General features: G+C 38.8%; 2 protein-coding genes across 4 annotated transcripts in view; one reads left to right on the top strand and one right to left on the bottom strand.

Moving 5' to 3' along the window:
* lrp4 (low density lipoprotein receptor-related protein 4) overlaps positions 1–14969 on the bottom strand; it is a 156613-nt gene that overhangs the window by 138250 nt on the left and 3394 nt on the right. The window lies entirely within an intron of this gene.
* The window catches only part of cacnb2a (calcium voltage-gated channel auxiliary subunit beta 2a), a 49983-nt gene continuing 35955 nt past the window's right edge, over positions 942–14969 (top strand). The window contains exons 1-2 of one of the 3 annotated variants that reach the window (XM_089123716.1): positions 942–1228; positions 14081–14200. In XM_089123716.1, the coding sequence (XP_088979842.1) occupies positions 1184–1228; positions 14081–14200 (165 nt within the window). In that variant the 5' untranslated portion in view covers positions 942–1183. Of the gene's footprint in view, positions 1229–6759; positions 7777–14080; positions 14201–14969 lie in introns of those variants that run through there. The other 2 variants (XM_089123698.1, XM_089123741.1) reach the window with 2 other exon arrangements.

Below are 14969 nucleotides of genomic sequence, written 5' to 3'. Positions count from 1 at the left end.
AAATAATCGATTTGCAAATAGATTTTTCAAATATGAAGATTCATCTATGGTAGCTTGAAATTATAATATTGACAATATGGCTATTATCTACCAACAAACATTGAATTAAATTAGCATATCCATTATGTAAAACAGTAGACAATAGGCTAACGTTACTATAAAAACGCTGGCTTGTAAAAGTGAGCTACGCGATCTTTTGACGTTTGATAAAAATAAAGCCCATGACACTATAGTCTACATACATGCTGAAATATATGCCAATGTACCTGGGATGAAGACATTTCACACGCAACACTGGAGTCTGCCCAAGATGTGAGAACTCCTTCCTTCTGCAGAGTTCGGGGGTATCACTTTTCAACAAACGCACACGTGTATTCCGTAGTGTAACCATGACAGATTTTACGACAGTAGTAGAAGACAATACTGTTTCCCAACTGTAGGGGGACCCCGAGAGCAAAATTTAAAAAATAATATAATGGGGCTTTAATGCTTTACTGTACTTTGTTATACACTGAGAGGAAAAAAAAAATGTTGTTTTTTTTATGAATAACACTTTTCACAAAACCACTTATGAGGGCAATTTTTAGGGTGAGGAGTTTGGCAACGCTAGGAAAGGGAGAGCAAGAGTACAACAGCGTTTCTCACTTTATTTTCTTTCACGTCTGTATAATTTTGTACTCAAAACAACATAAAAGGGCTAAATAGGACTGGAATCAGAATACGTAATGCATTAATAGTATTCAGATACATCCCAAATCTGTATCAATGAATTATAGCGCTGTCACTTTAATGAGTTTATTTAGTCTCCCTTATTTGCATTAAATAGTTTTTACTAACCTTTGGTACGTGTGTGACTCCACATGTAGTTATGTGCATGTCTGAGAGAGCATGGGTTGTTTGTGGGATGGACTGTCACAGTGGGTTTTTTTCTTAGCGTGGGAAAGAGAGAGAATTCTGGGTTTAGTAGAGCAACTTGACGTGCTTTTGGGAGGAGAGAGAATGTAGACTAACAGACCATTCATTTTACAAGCACATATTTGAGCCCCTTCAAACTCAGCCCACAAGAGCGAGAGGAAACCGCTCTTCCTTCTCCCCCCTTCTCTTACTAGGACTGTTTGTAGAGCAACTGGGTGGAGTAGTGCTCTCTGACACACACATATTGCGCACACACACACACAGACAGATGTTCATAGACATGTACCTCTCAACCAGCGAGGAGTCTGATTTGGTGAGTCCCAAATATCAGTTTTAAGCTGCTTACACACTAGTTTTTGTCAGTCTTTGTGACGTTCAACTTCCATTTTGTTCTTTTTTAAACAATGCACGGCTCCTTTCTGGAATTTTCGAGGCTAGGATTTTGTGGGTGGGAATAACACATTTCCTGAAAGTTTCCAGAAGACTTTTTTCACAAACTTGCATTGATGTGTGAATGTGTTAGAGACTGCAAAGATGTGATTGTCTTAACTACGTATGCGATGGGTTTCAACATCATGTATAGAATAAATAGAGCTTTCGTAGGCCATAGTACATAGACTCACTGAACTTCAGGATTCTAAAGAAGTGTCTGCAACTGCTTGGAATGATAAAACTCAAGGAATAATAACTCGAAATTCATCTGTAATGTCTGGATCACTTTTTCTACTTTTTCTTTTAAGACTAGTTATAACATTCATACACATTTCCTATTGGGTTCGGCATATAGGCCGAAAACAAGAATCGTAAATACAATCATGCATTTTTTATTGTTTTCTTAATATACATTTTTTATTTATTTATCTTTGTTTAGTGAAAAGGTGTGGAAAATACAATTTAATGCAGTTAATGGGTGCTCCACTTGTAATGTAAATTTGTGCATTGGTAGCATGTGATTTTGTAGGTTTCTAGACAGAGATAATTCTTGGTAAAATATGTTTTGCCATAGTCATCTCGAGGACAAATAACTACACAACAAATTAAACGGCTTAATAAGTGTAAGAGAAAGGAAATCATAGATGTAAGATAGTGACTGTCACAATGTGTGTGTGTGTGTGTGTAAATCTTTGGGATTTAGTCAATATGTGTAATTATCCACATTGGCGTGTGGTGTTCTAATTTAAACTGACAGAGTGCAACATGGTCGAACACATCCGAGTGATTTTGGGTGTCTGTGTGTGTGTTTCACGCTCTCCAAATTGCCTGAGGAGCACAGCTGAGACTATGTGATTGTGTGTGTGAGTGAGTGAGTGAGACAATTAAAAGGGATAAAATAATAGGAACAATGGTCTCATTGGAAAAAACATGCTAATACCCGCATTTCTGCCAAACTTTTCTGCCAAAAACATGCATACAAGCTACTACAGTTTCCAGCTGAAATGAACATTAGAGGCAGTAAAACACCAATTTGTATTCCTTTTCACAGAAATCATGATTACCAAGGAAGAAATTAGATTAATAACAACTTATTTTCACACATTTCCTTGTGCAATAATGTGTTACGACCTCAAAACATTTTCACATTATGCATGATTTGTAAACTAATACATTTTGATGGTTGCATCACATCATCAACTCCATTTGTACAGCTTTTCTGATATAGTAAACTTGCTCGGTAGCTCACGTACAAGTCCCATGTAGAATGTCATGATACTCAAAAGAACTCAAAGATTTGTGGAAGCCATGGTATAGTTGCTATTTTGTTTTGATAACACTATTAGGCCACGTTTACACAAAGCCTTGTATATAGCAAAACGAATATTTTCCCCCTCTCCGTTTTCAAAAATAACATCGTTCACACACCCGCATAAATACGCCGTCGAGCGCCATCATAACTATGCCAAACCTATTGGCGGCAGTGTAGGGGTTAAGGATAAAGCCATGCAAGCCAATCAGAATCCTCAGAATCGACAAGCGAAAACCTAAAACGGCGTTTCTCCCAGTTTACACGGCAACACATTTCAGAAATCTCCACTTTGCCCGGAATTTTTAGAAATAATCGTTTTCTGTGATAAAAACGGCGTTTTCGTGTAAATGAGAGGGCAAAATGCAGAGAAATATCTGCGTTTTCCCATTGTGTAAACGGGGGCTTAGTTGGTTAGTGTAGATGGTAAGCTATTTTCACGGTAGAGCATTAACCTTTTAGCCGCTCGCTGAACTTTTGCAGATTTGCTTTAAATTGACTGTTGGTCCACGACCACTTCATCCAACGCTTAATTTCCTGTTACGACTCCCAAGTGAAAAACTACTTCAGACGATTTAGTGCGTGCAGGAAACTGAACAAATAATTCAAACTCAGATTCGCGAACCAATTTAGACAGTTTTGCTTACTTGTTTGATCAAGTCTTTGAAAAGAATTGACTCAAAAGAGTGATTCATTTCTCATTTGTGAATAGGGCATCGCTCGTGCCCCAGAAAAGAAGAGATGGCGCACTTGGAATAAATTATGCGTTTCGTATCATGCATTGCATTAAAATAAAGTGACTAGAGGAACATTGCCCAGCGTAACAAAGTAAAAGTACAGATTTTTCAGTAGAAATGCACTCGAGTTAAAGTACCCACAATAAAATCTACTCTTAAAAGAACAAATATTCCCCAAAAATACGTAAGTAAATGTTCTTCTTTCTCCGGAAAGCTTGGGTCTGTTGTTAGCCAGCCACAGCTTGTGTATAAAAGGACAGCCACAGGTCTGCTCGACACTTTGGGAAAGCATGGGATCATGGGGTCTCTCGCTCCCCAACGTGTCGTGTGCCGTTGCCCTGCTGGGCTGCAGTGCGGGTTGTCACGGCAACCCAGCACTCGCTCCGTGCTCTAGGTGAGCATTCTCTGTTGTAGGGTCTACTTTGGTAAAATAGCTTGGGAGACCTAAGTGGTGAGGTCTTCTCCAAGGTTGGGAACCAACCTTCATAGGGCCCCACCCCCTCTAACGTATCACAAACTGTGCAGCCTCTGGATGGGATTGCTGGCCCTTTTAAATATGCCAAAAATGGAATGCCAAAAGTGCCAAATTCTGCATAAAAGTTTTCACCTCTCTCACTACCCTTGACGGTGGGGTGGCTATGCCTCTGGCAGGCCACCTCCATCCTGCATGCTAAGCCAAGGCGCTCTTATTGCACAAGGGTAGTTCTGACCCGGGGTTGAGCTCCGCATGTTGACTGACCGTGATCAAGTCACGGCGCAGGCCCTCGGCCAGACGATCCAGAAGCGCCCCCTGGCTGGCCTTGCAGAGGTGCGAGAGGTCGTTAAAGTACGTTTTCTCGATACTCCCATCACACAAGGTGGCCTTTTCGGCGACACTTTGCTCTGTCCCATCCGCGCTCTGCGACGGTACGTAAACAGAACTCAAAGCTTCTGGACCTCAGACCAGCTCTTTGTCTGTTTCTGAGGGCAGCAGAAGGGAAAGGCTGTCTTCAAGCAGAGGATGGCCCACTGGATGGTGGATACGCGTTGGCTTACAAAGCACAAGATGTGCCTTGCCTGCTCAGGCTGTGAGCTCACTCAACAAGAAGTGTTGCATCCTCCTGTGTGGTGGCACGTAGCACCTCGCTAACAGATATTTGTAGAGCTGTGGGCTGGGGACACCCAAACCAACACATTCTCATCCCAAAAAGACCATACGTCAATATCCGCCTTTTTAGGGCCCCCTTAAACGTCGGTAGATGGCGATCCCGGGCCGTCATACAACTGACGCTTTACCTTTAACGTCAGTTAGGTGACGGGTTAGGTTTAGGGTTAGATTTAGGTCTGGGGTAGAGTTAGGATCCCATAACCTCATCTACCGACGTTTAAGGGGGCCCTAAAAAGGCGAATATTGACGTATGGTCAAAAGACGTCCCAAAACGTCGGTTATATGACTTTTTGGGATGAGACTGCGTTGCCCAAACACTTTAGCTAGGTTCTATAGCCTACGTGTAGAGCTGGTTTCCTCCTGTGTTCTCACCTCAAATGGGTAAAAATATCGAGAGGCTCGTCTCTTTTCGGCTTGCTGTGCCTACAGTTGCGTTCATGTCTCCAGAGTGAAAAACCTGTTGAGTCCTCTGTCGCCCTCGGCAGTTGGACTTGGCGGAGCGTCTGGTGCCAGGCCTATATCCCGCTGAATCCTTGAGAACCAGGTGCTGGGAGACTGGGTGCAATATGTTGCTTTTTTTCCATGGTTGCTCCTAAACCGAAAGCCTGTCTCTTCCTTGGGAGAACCCATCTCTTAGGAGATTGCTGTCACCCCTAGTAATTCCATATGCAAACAACCCCACAAGGTCCAAATGTTATCTCCACATGTCTCCTTCGGGGAAGGATGTGGCTTCCTCAGTGTTCCTTTTCCAATGAAAAGGACACGCTTTCCCCGTGTTATCCAATAGTCTCACTGAGTCAGAACAGCAATGATGAACTTCTCTGTGTAAGTCCTGTCCAATCAGGTAAGAGCGAGTAGGAGGTTTACACAGGACGCTGGATGGAGTCAGCAGCTGTGGCACTTCGGTAGGGGATTTCAATTCATCAGTCACCGACGTGACGTCGAGAGTGACTGAAAATAAAAGGACACACGTTTAAATTTACATTTGATTACCACTATTTTTGATAATATATTTGGATTAAATCATAAAAATAAACATTAATTCTCTGATTTTGAGTTTGTTATAGTAAAAGCATTTGTTCAAAAAAAAAAATGTTTTCATTAATTTAACTGTCATTTTAACTGATGAGAATAATAACCATAATTTAATAATACCGTTTATTTATTTAAAAATTAATTAATACTGTAAACCGTGATATTTTATATACTTTTACTCTGAGTACATTTAAAAATGAGTAAATTAATTTTTAGATCAGTAATTTTACTTGTACTTGTAAAATTTAATTGAAGTAGTAGTACTTTTACTTGAGTAGAATATTTTATTACTGTGGACGGGCCGCTCTGAGTATTTCACAATCTGCTCAGTTACTGGGATTTTCTCGCACAACCATTTTTAGGGTTTACAAAGAATGGTGTGAAAAGTAAAAAACATCCAGTATGCGGCAGTCCTGTGGGCGATAATGCCTTTTTGATGCTAGAGGTCAGAGGAGAATGGGCCGACCGATTCAAGCTGATAGAGCAACTTTGACTGAAATAACCACTCGTTACAACCGAGGTATGCAGCAAAGCATTTGTGAACCCACAATATGCACAACCTTTACCACTCATTTCCACTACAAAGAGGCTACAATTTGCAAGAGCTCACCAAAATTAGACACTTGAAGACTGGAAAAATATTGCCTGGTCTGATGAGTCTCGATTTCTGTTGAGACATTCAGATGGTAGAGTCAGAATTTGGCGTAAACAGAATGAGAACATAGATCCATCATGCCTTGTTACCACTGTGCAGGCTGGTGGTGGTGGTGTAATGGTGTGGGGGATGTTTTCTTGGCACACTTTAGGCCCCTTAGCGCCAATTGGGTATTGTTTATAAATTATAATTATTATAATAAATTATTATTATTAAGAACTTTACATGTGCTATATGAAAAGTTGTTAATGAAAAGTTTTACTTGTACATTTTAAATAATTATCTATGTTTTAATAATCTTGTTGTGTTTTAAAGAATACATCAAAATAAGTGTACTTCTTTAAAACACAACAAGATTATTAAAACATAGATAATTATTTAAAATGTACAAGTAAAACTTTTCATTTGAAATTACATATTTTTTAAGTGTGGTAAGAAACAGAAAAAGTGTTCTCTCTATAAGTAGGCTACACTTAGTTTAATTAACATTATCCACAAGTACAGATTTAAGTGCATATTCAATACAATTAAGCACACTTTTTTCACAAGGGTAGCTGCACAGTTTGCAGAAACAGCACACATGCTTTCGCACACAGGCACACACACACGTAAACGTGCAGCAGGATTAATCACAGAAGACGACACACAGATGGAGAGACTGAAGACCAACGCAGAGCACAGAGCGAGGAGGATGGGGAGGGTGGGAGATGTGAAAAGAAGGCTGAGTGGAGGCAAAACAGAGGACGTATCAGAGACACAGGAAGACTGAAGCTTACAGAAAGCTGGATGCCTGATGTTTAACTGAGGAATATGCAGAAGGCGGGAAGGACAACGTGTGAAAGAAAATCTGGCAGTTAGAGGTGCAAATCACTGCAGCAAACCTGCTTGCATTTTAGCGTCGGAGTGCTGGGCTCTGGGGAGCGGGGAAGGGCTCTTCATAGAGGAGCATGACAGCCTGGCTCGGTGGTGTTGCTGCAGCGGGATGGACCGAGACTCATTCATTTTAGGAGGAAATACATAGGCCATTGCAGCTCTCACCACTATGCGCAGGGATCGAGAGCAAGCACATGGAATTGTGTGCCATCGTCAACAACACAGCAGAACTCTTCCTTTCCCGGACCGTCAGCACATCTAGCATTGTTAACATTAGCCCGGGCAACTGCCAAGATATTAGGTAGCACTTGACTTTATCTGGGTTAAATTTTAGTTTTAGTCAAAGCTACAAAAACAGCAGTAGTTCATTTGTTGAGGTCCTTCGTGAACTTTATCAAACGAGGACCTTCTGCTCTGAAATTGATTCAGCTGTTTTTCCTCTTAACGATAATTTCATTTTTGACAGTAGCAGTTCTCGGGTTTAAGTATGATGTTTGCATATAATTTGATAGATGATGGGCGGTTTATAGTTGTTGTTGTTGTTAGAGTTAAATGAAGTTTGTGGTTGGTATGGTGAGGAGAGCAGATGCTCTAACTGGATTGGCTGATGAAGGCCTCCTGGATACGACTGCTGAAACGAGCAACAGGAAACCGAGTCAAGAACAACATTGGCGTAAGATGCTATAAATCTTAATCAACACTATCTGTGTGTTTGAGTGAGTTGTGCATTTGAAAATTAACAGCGAGTGATTTATTGTCTGCATGTTCTTGAATGACACCCACATTTCACTTCTGACCTTGCTTGACATTAGATTACCATGATTTCATGTTCACATAGTGTCTATTCAGTGTTAAGGTTCAATCTCTAAACATTTCCTTGAATCTCTCTCTGAAGTCGAGTGCACGAAAGGGGGTAGAAATACGTACAGAGGTGCACACATTCTAATATGTTTAGTTATTATTACTAGCCTTATGAAAAAGTGTGCTTAATTGTATTGATTGTGCACATAGTTTTCAACTCTCCTACTTAGGTATGTCAAAAAGCACTCCTAAAGGCACAATATGTAATTTTTTTGACTAAAATATCCCAAAACCACTAGAACAATGTTATTTATGTTTTACTGTATTAGACAGGTGAGCAACTGTTTGGATAACGTCATTGACCGAAAACTTGAGAACGCGTACTTGAGAAAAAAAAAGGTACCTTTTCAAAAGGTAAACTTTTGTCCATTTTAGGTGCTAATATTACATTTGAAGTGTTAATATGTACATTTTAGGTGCTAATAAGTATATTTTAGGTGTTAATGTGTACATTTTAGGTGCTAATATGTACATTTTAGGTGCTAATATGTACATTTAATGTTCTAATAAGTACATTTTAGGTGTTAATATGTACATTTTAGGTGCTAATATGTACATTTCAGGAGCTAATATGTCCATTTTAGGTCCTAATATGTACATTTTAGGTACTAGGTACTAAGAGAGCTCTCCCGCACATGTTATGGAGATTTTTAGAGATTAGAGACTCAAAGAACAACATCTAAACACTAAATTACAAAGTCTCAAATTCAAGCCGGTGCAGTTCTAGTTCTACGATCCCACGGCTCTCAGCCTCGCCCTGTCCCTTTAAGTTCATCTAACTGCATTTAAAATATTTTTTAAATATAATAATTTTTATTTGATTACAATTAACATTCTGTGATGTGTCTGAAGCATTCAGTTTGCAATTAAATAACTTACTTAAAAGTATTCCCATTGTAAAAACAAAATTTTAAAATACAACTTTAGGTGGTGCAGGTGGATAGGTCCTGACTTTGCAATCACATCATTCTCTATAGACCATTTCAAAAGATGTAAACAACACTGGTCCAGAAGCACTTCATGTTTCAGTTTTTTAACACTACATAAAAGCTGGGATAAAATACAACCAACAGAACATTTAAAATTGAATCAAAAAGTTAAACAAACATCTTTAAGATGTTTTCTTTACATGTGAAATAAAGAAAACCGTTACAAACTGAAACAGGAAGTATTTCTGGACCAGTGTTGTTTACATCTTTTGAAATGGTCTATAGGGCACAACTGATTCCTGCTGTATCAATAGCCAATGAGCTCGCTGCTCAACCTTCAAATACTTGGTCAGCATTTGCTTTAGCAGTTGCGGAACGCTTTCAGAATTCCTCTGAAATTCAACATCTAAGATAAGTGAAGTCTTTCTTGTGCTACAATATGCATTATGGCGTGGTCTACCTTAATTACTTATGAAGTAACCATAGTTAAGGGTTAAAATCATGCGTCATGTTAACAATCCTGGTTTAATGCTTAGAGCGAATTAAGCTTGCAGTAACTGCAATATTGCATATATGCAGCAGCAGCAAGTGGACAATTCAGTTGCTATGAGGATACAGTGGCAAAGCATTGCTGGCAATTTAACTGACTTGTTAAACTTAAATATGCTTAGTTGCGTATTTGCATAATTCAAGTGATCTTACAGCAATTTTAGTACTTTTGTTCAGCTGCAGTGTATAGTAAATTCAGATAGCAATGTTAGCGAAATATTATGTATCAACAGCACGCTAGCAATGTTGCTATAAAGTATAAAACACTGTTGTGTCTTTAGGAGTAGTTCACTTTAAAGTGAAAATTAGCCAATGATTTACTCACCCTCAAGCCATCCTAGGTGTAAATGACTTTCTTTTAAACCAACAGTATGAAGCTCAAAAAAGTGAATCCATCCATCATAAACAAACTCCACGCGGCTCCTGGAGGCTAAGTAAATGCCTTCTGAAGCAAAGCGATGAGTTTATGTAAGAAAAAAATTTGAAAATTGTTGAGATTCACACATCAATTCTTGATGTCTGTGTGTGTCTGGCTGATACGTTTCAAAGATAAATATTCATATTTTCTCATTGTCAAAACACAGATTGATGTTATTCTGTAATATCACAGTGATACCATACTCAAAAATACAAAACATTACTCTTATAAATATATTGGACTATAAATGAAATCAGTTAATCGGGCCAGTATATGGAGATTGTGACCATTAACAAACAGCCATTGTCATCTGTTCCCGTTTCCATTCCCGTTGCCATAGCAGATGTTTTTTTACAGACAGCTACTGCCATAGATATCTATATAAAGGCTAGATGTCTTAAGGCAGAGTTTCTATCGTCATCACCGGCGGCCATCTTGTCACAGGTAAGCTGATGTAAGATGGTCAGCACGAACACAAATACTCTTATCTCGTTGAAATCTTGACAGATTTCCAAACGGTTTGGTTTCTTACAAACGTTATTAACGTGGCTATAATTATCTGGATTCTGGATGATTATTTATTTATACACTTATTATTCATAAGTATGCTGTGTCATAACTACATCTCTGACGTTTATAACAAACCAAACCGTTTGAAAATCGGTAGAAAATTGAGCAAGTTATGGTTATTTAAATAGTACATGTACCATTAACACAATGTTATGAGTGAGCGAGCTGCCTGTGACAAGATGGCCGCCAGGTGCAGACGTCGACCTTCATTGGCTAGCAGCGTGGACGAGATATCTAGCCTTTATATAGATATCTAATGGTTTATATAGATATCTAAAACTAATGTTCAAAAGTCAAGGGTCAAGAGCCCAACTAAATCAAACACTGATCACCATCATGGTAACATCAAATGAAACAAATAAAATGACATCTAAACCTCTGTCACATTTTAATAAGAACTTCTGTAGACGTATGACAGAAATATGGTCAATCTGGTTAGTAATAAGTTAAGCTGATAATGCTGTTTGTCGAGTTGTTTAATCATCCTCTGCTGAGTTCTTCAGAAATTGAAACTTTTTAAAAACTTTTCTTGTTCGTCTTTCCTACAACGATTCTGCTTGTTAACAGAAGGTGTTCATCACTGTCTGAATTAACTCTCTTGTTTTTATTCACTCAGTCAAGTGGACTAATGTAGGGAATAGTAAATTAGGGTGTATGGTGGGATTTGGAACACAGTGTCGACTTGAAGTGGTGTTAATTCACAGTATATTGCTGCAGACTACTTTCTCGAAAATGACAAAAATCACCCAGAATGCATTGTTTTCTGCAGCATGTTACTGTCAGAATTTGGCCCTTTTTTACAGAATTCTTTTTTTTTTTTCTTCAATGTAGGCATGTAGCTAACACCACACTGGTAGTAGGGCTGCTTGATTATGCCAAAAATCATAATCAAGAGTATTTTGCCCAACATTGAAATCACGATTATTTAACACAATTATTGGTGGGTGTGATGTTATCAAAATCTTATTTCATAAGTGATTTTAAATGTCACTGAAATATCATCACTGAAATATCACTGAAATATGATCAATACTTCAAAAACTAATACTAGATTAATATAAATAAAAAGTCCTTACAAACAGTTACAGAAGAGATGTAAACGCTCAGCAATACAATACGAGCAAAGAAACTGAATTTGTTCTGTAGTATTTTTTGTTGTTTTTGTTTGTAATAAAATAAATAATTACTTAGGTTTTTCTGGAAGATATCCTAACAGTGGTATTCAGTAATAAACAAAAGAAATTTAATGAAGTAATCAAATGAAAAGTAACATTGCTGTATAAATGAAATATAGACTAATCCTTATTAAAACAACAGTTTATTCATTCAAGAGCAGTGAGTGAATTTATCTTTGTCTTTTGTTGTTTGATTAACAATAAAGAGCTGGTTTAATAGGCTGCTGTCACTTTAAGAGCAGCACAGATCTAATAGACTGAAACAAACGCGCTCTTATGCCTGGTTCAGATTACACGATTTTAGCCCGATTTTGGCACGATCCGATTGACGTAGGGTGTCGTGGGGATTCGTAAACGACAACGGGCGTCGGGACGCAAGATTCGATCGTATCAACTCGTATAGTGTTTCATAGTGGGCGACAACCTACGTCGCGTCTGCGATGCTTCACGACATCACGACAAAAAGACTAGCATGTTTAATTTTTTTAACGGTCGTCCACGACGGTTCCGTCACATGTATGAGGTTGACCAATAGGACCACAAGCTTTTCCGTATAAAACTTTCAAAAAAGACAAAACGAGAGAGACAATGGTGCTAACGTTAAAACTAGAAGTAAAAATATATAAGAAAACAAAATTTTACCTCAAGTTCTCTTTGGAGGATTGACAGCCCTACTGTCCTCTTCGAGCAGGGTTCTCAAGTCTCACGCAATGTCCGTGAGACACACGCAATTCAACCAGTTCACACACTGAACCAGGCATTACTCAGTGTTTACATTACCTTGAGATATAACCGACTGTGTTAAAGAGGATACTTGCCAAAACGGCATTTTGACATATTTGTGTACAGGCTATTTGACCGATTAGGCATGTGTAAAGGAGACCACAGTATACTTTGCTTATGTGTGTTCCGCCCCGTCTCAGAACGCACAATCAGGAGGCCGCCTAGGGAGCAGTATCTCTTTTGCGGCTTAATATGCTTTTAATAACACTGTTTAATATCAACACGTCCCACGGTTTAACAACAGTAGACTGCATTTTAGCCTACAACACTCACTTATTTGGCAGATATGCATGTATTAGCTGCACATTAATCGTTTTCACATATTAGGGAGGAGCTTTGGATTAATCACACAGCCCTGACTGGTAGATCATAATCGGGACACCCCTTTAAAAAAAACAAAGCGAAAGAAACCCATCTTAAATGCACATCATGGCAGCCAACTTGTCTAAAGGCCAAATCCATTTGGGGGGATACTTGAGTAGACGGATTGAGTCCACCAAGACCATTTCTGAACCAAACACTCGCAAGAAGTAATAAGGAAATAACGTAAGATCATGCATACGCAAGACTGAAATTGTTATTAAAAACGATAGCATGCAAGAAGATAGTCTGTGCGTTGATTTGCAGCGAAAAGGAGAAAAAGAAAAACAGTGTGTTCTAATAGAGTTATAATTTAACACAGTCTCATCCCAAGAAGTCATATAACTGACGTTTTGGGATGTCTTTTGACCATAGGTCAACATCCGCCTTTTTAGGGTACCCTTAAACGTCGGTTACATGACGATCCCGGGCCGTCATACAACTGACGCTTTACCTTTAATGTCTGTTAGGTGACGGGGTAGGTTTAGGTCTGGGGTAGGGTTAGGATCCGATAACGTCATCTAACCGACGTTTAAGGGTACCCTAAAAAGGCGGATGTTGACGTATGGTCAAAAGACGTCAGTTATATGACGTCTTGTGATGAGACTGCGCTGTATAATTTTGCAATGTGCTGCTGGTCAAGCAAATGTTGTTTTGTTTCCGTTTGATATAATTGTAAATATATCTTTTAAAATACTGATATTCTGGTCTATAAATACACCCCAAACTTCCCGTTGCCCATTGCTCTCATTGACTGTAGTAGGTCATCGCCCATGTAGTTTTCAGTCAGAAAACTTTCGCAGACCCCTTTTTTAGAGAAAATCGAGGGCTAAAAAAATCATTCAGTGTGAACTCGGCATAAAGGGCACACATAGCTAGCAAACACGCAGTTCTTATGGCTCTTCGGAGCAGTAGCTTTACATGTGTTTCACATAATAATGTCGTATTATGCTTATTACAAAGCACTTGGTCTGCAGCAGCAATAACCAGCAGAAAATCTATTTTTGCCAAGAAAACAGATCGACCATGCCAAACTCAAGAGATCTGTCATGACAGAAATGTATTTCTTTTTTTAGCCGGGTATTTCTTTCTTTTTAATTATCCATGGGACATAAAAATTTGCTCAGTAAGACTTTGTTTACTTTTAACTGGCTCTTTTTCATCCCAAATGGTCAATGGTTTTACCCTGACACATATGGCTCTTGATGCATTAAGTTTGATAAACTGCTGCTGAAGCTGTTTGTTTATGTTTTGTTTCAATGGTAACCAAAACTGTTTGGTTACCAACATTCTTTTATGTATGAAAACTAAATCTCTCTGCTCTTGCCATAGGGTTCTGCGGACTCATACACTAGTCGGCCATCGGACTCAGATGTGTCCCTGGAGGAAGATAAAGAGACCTTACGCAGAGAGGCTGAGAGACAGGCTCAGACTCAGCTCGAAAAGGCCAAGGTCTTGCTGCATGTTTTACTCACTTACTATTACTGAATCAATATTAACTGGCAGTTTGACAAGGGTTTGTTAAGTCTGTTTTTCTGCCTAATCGTCAGTCTATCTGTTGCTGTATTCAGAATATTATGCTCTTGCTATTACTCATGCTATATATTTAGTAATGGTGATTTTTAATACTGGCATCGAGCAAGGTTAAAAAAAACTTTTGCTGATAATTTACTCGCCCCCATGTCATCCAAGATGTCCATGTCATTCTTTCTTCAGTTGAAAAGAAATTAAGGTTTTTGATGAAAACATTCCAGGATTTTTCTCTATATAATGGACTTCAATGGGAACCAAACGGTTCAAGGTCCAAAATACAGTTTCAGACAGTACAAACTGCAAACTGTTGAAAGGGTTTTAAACGATTCCAGACGATGAATAAGGGTCTTATCAAGTGAAACGATCACTCATTTAAAAAAAATAAATAAAGTTTAAGTTTTATAAGCTCAAATGGTCGCCTTGCTCTGTTCTGTGATGCGCGTTCGTGACTCTCCTTTTCGAACTCGTTCATCAAAATGAACGAATCTTTTCCCGAGTCAACTCGTTCATTTCGTTTGTTGAATGAACCAAATGACACGAAAAAAGATTCATTCATTTTGATAAATGAGTTCGAACAGGAGAGTCACAAATGCGTGCATCACAAAACAGAGCAAGACGACCATTTGAGCTTATAAAACTTAAACTTTTTTTTTTTTTTAAATGAGCGATCGTTTCGATTGATAAGACC

This window comes from Pimephales promelas, chromosome 1, assembly GCF_988280905.1.
Source record: "Pimephales promelas chromosome 1, fPimPro1.hap1.1, whole genome shotgun sequence".
Classification (NCBI taxonomy): Eukaryota; Metazoa; Chordata; class Actinopteri; order Cypriniformes; family Leuciscidae; genus Pimephales; species Pimephales promelas.
The sequence above is the reverse complement of the archived record's forward strand: the minus strand, read 5'-3'. Positions and strand labels throughout refer to the sequence as shown.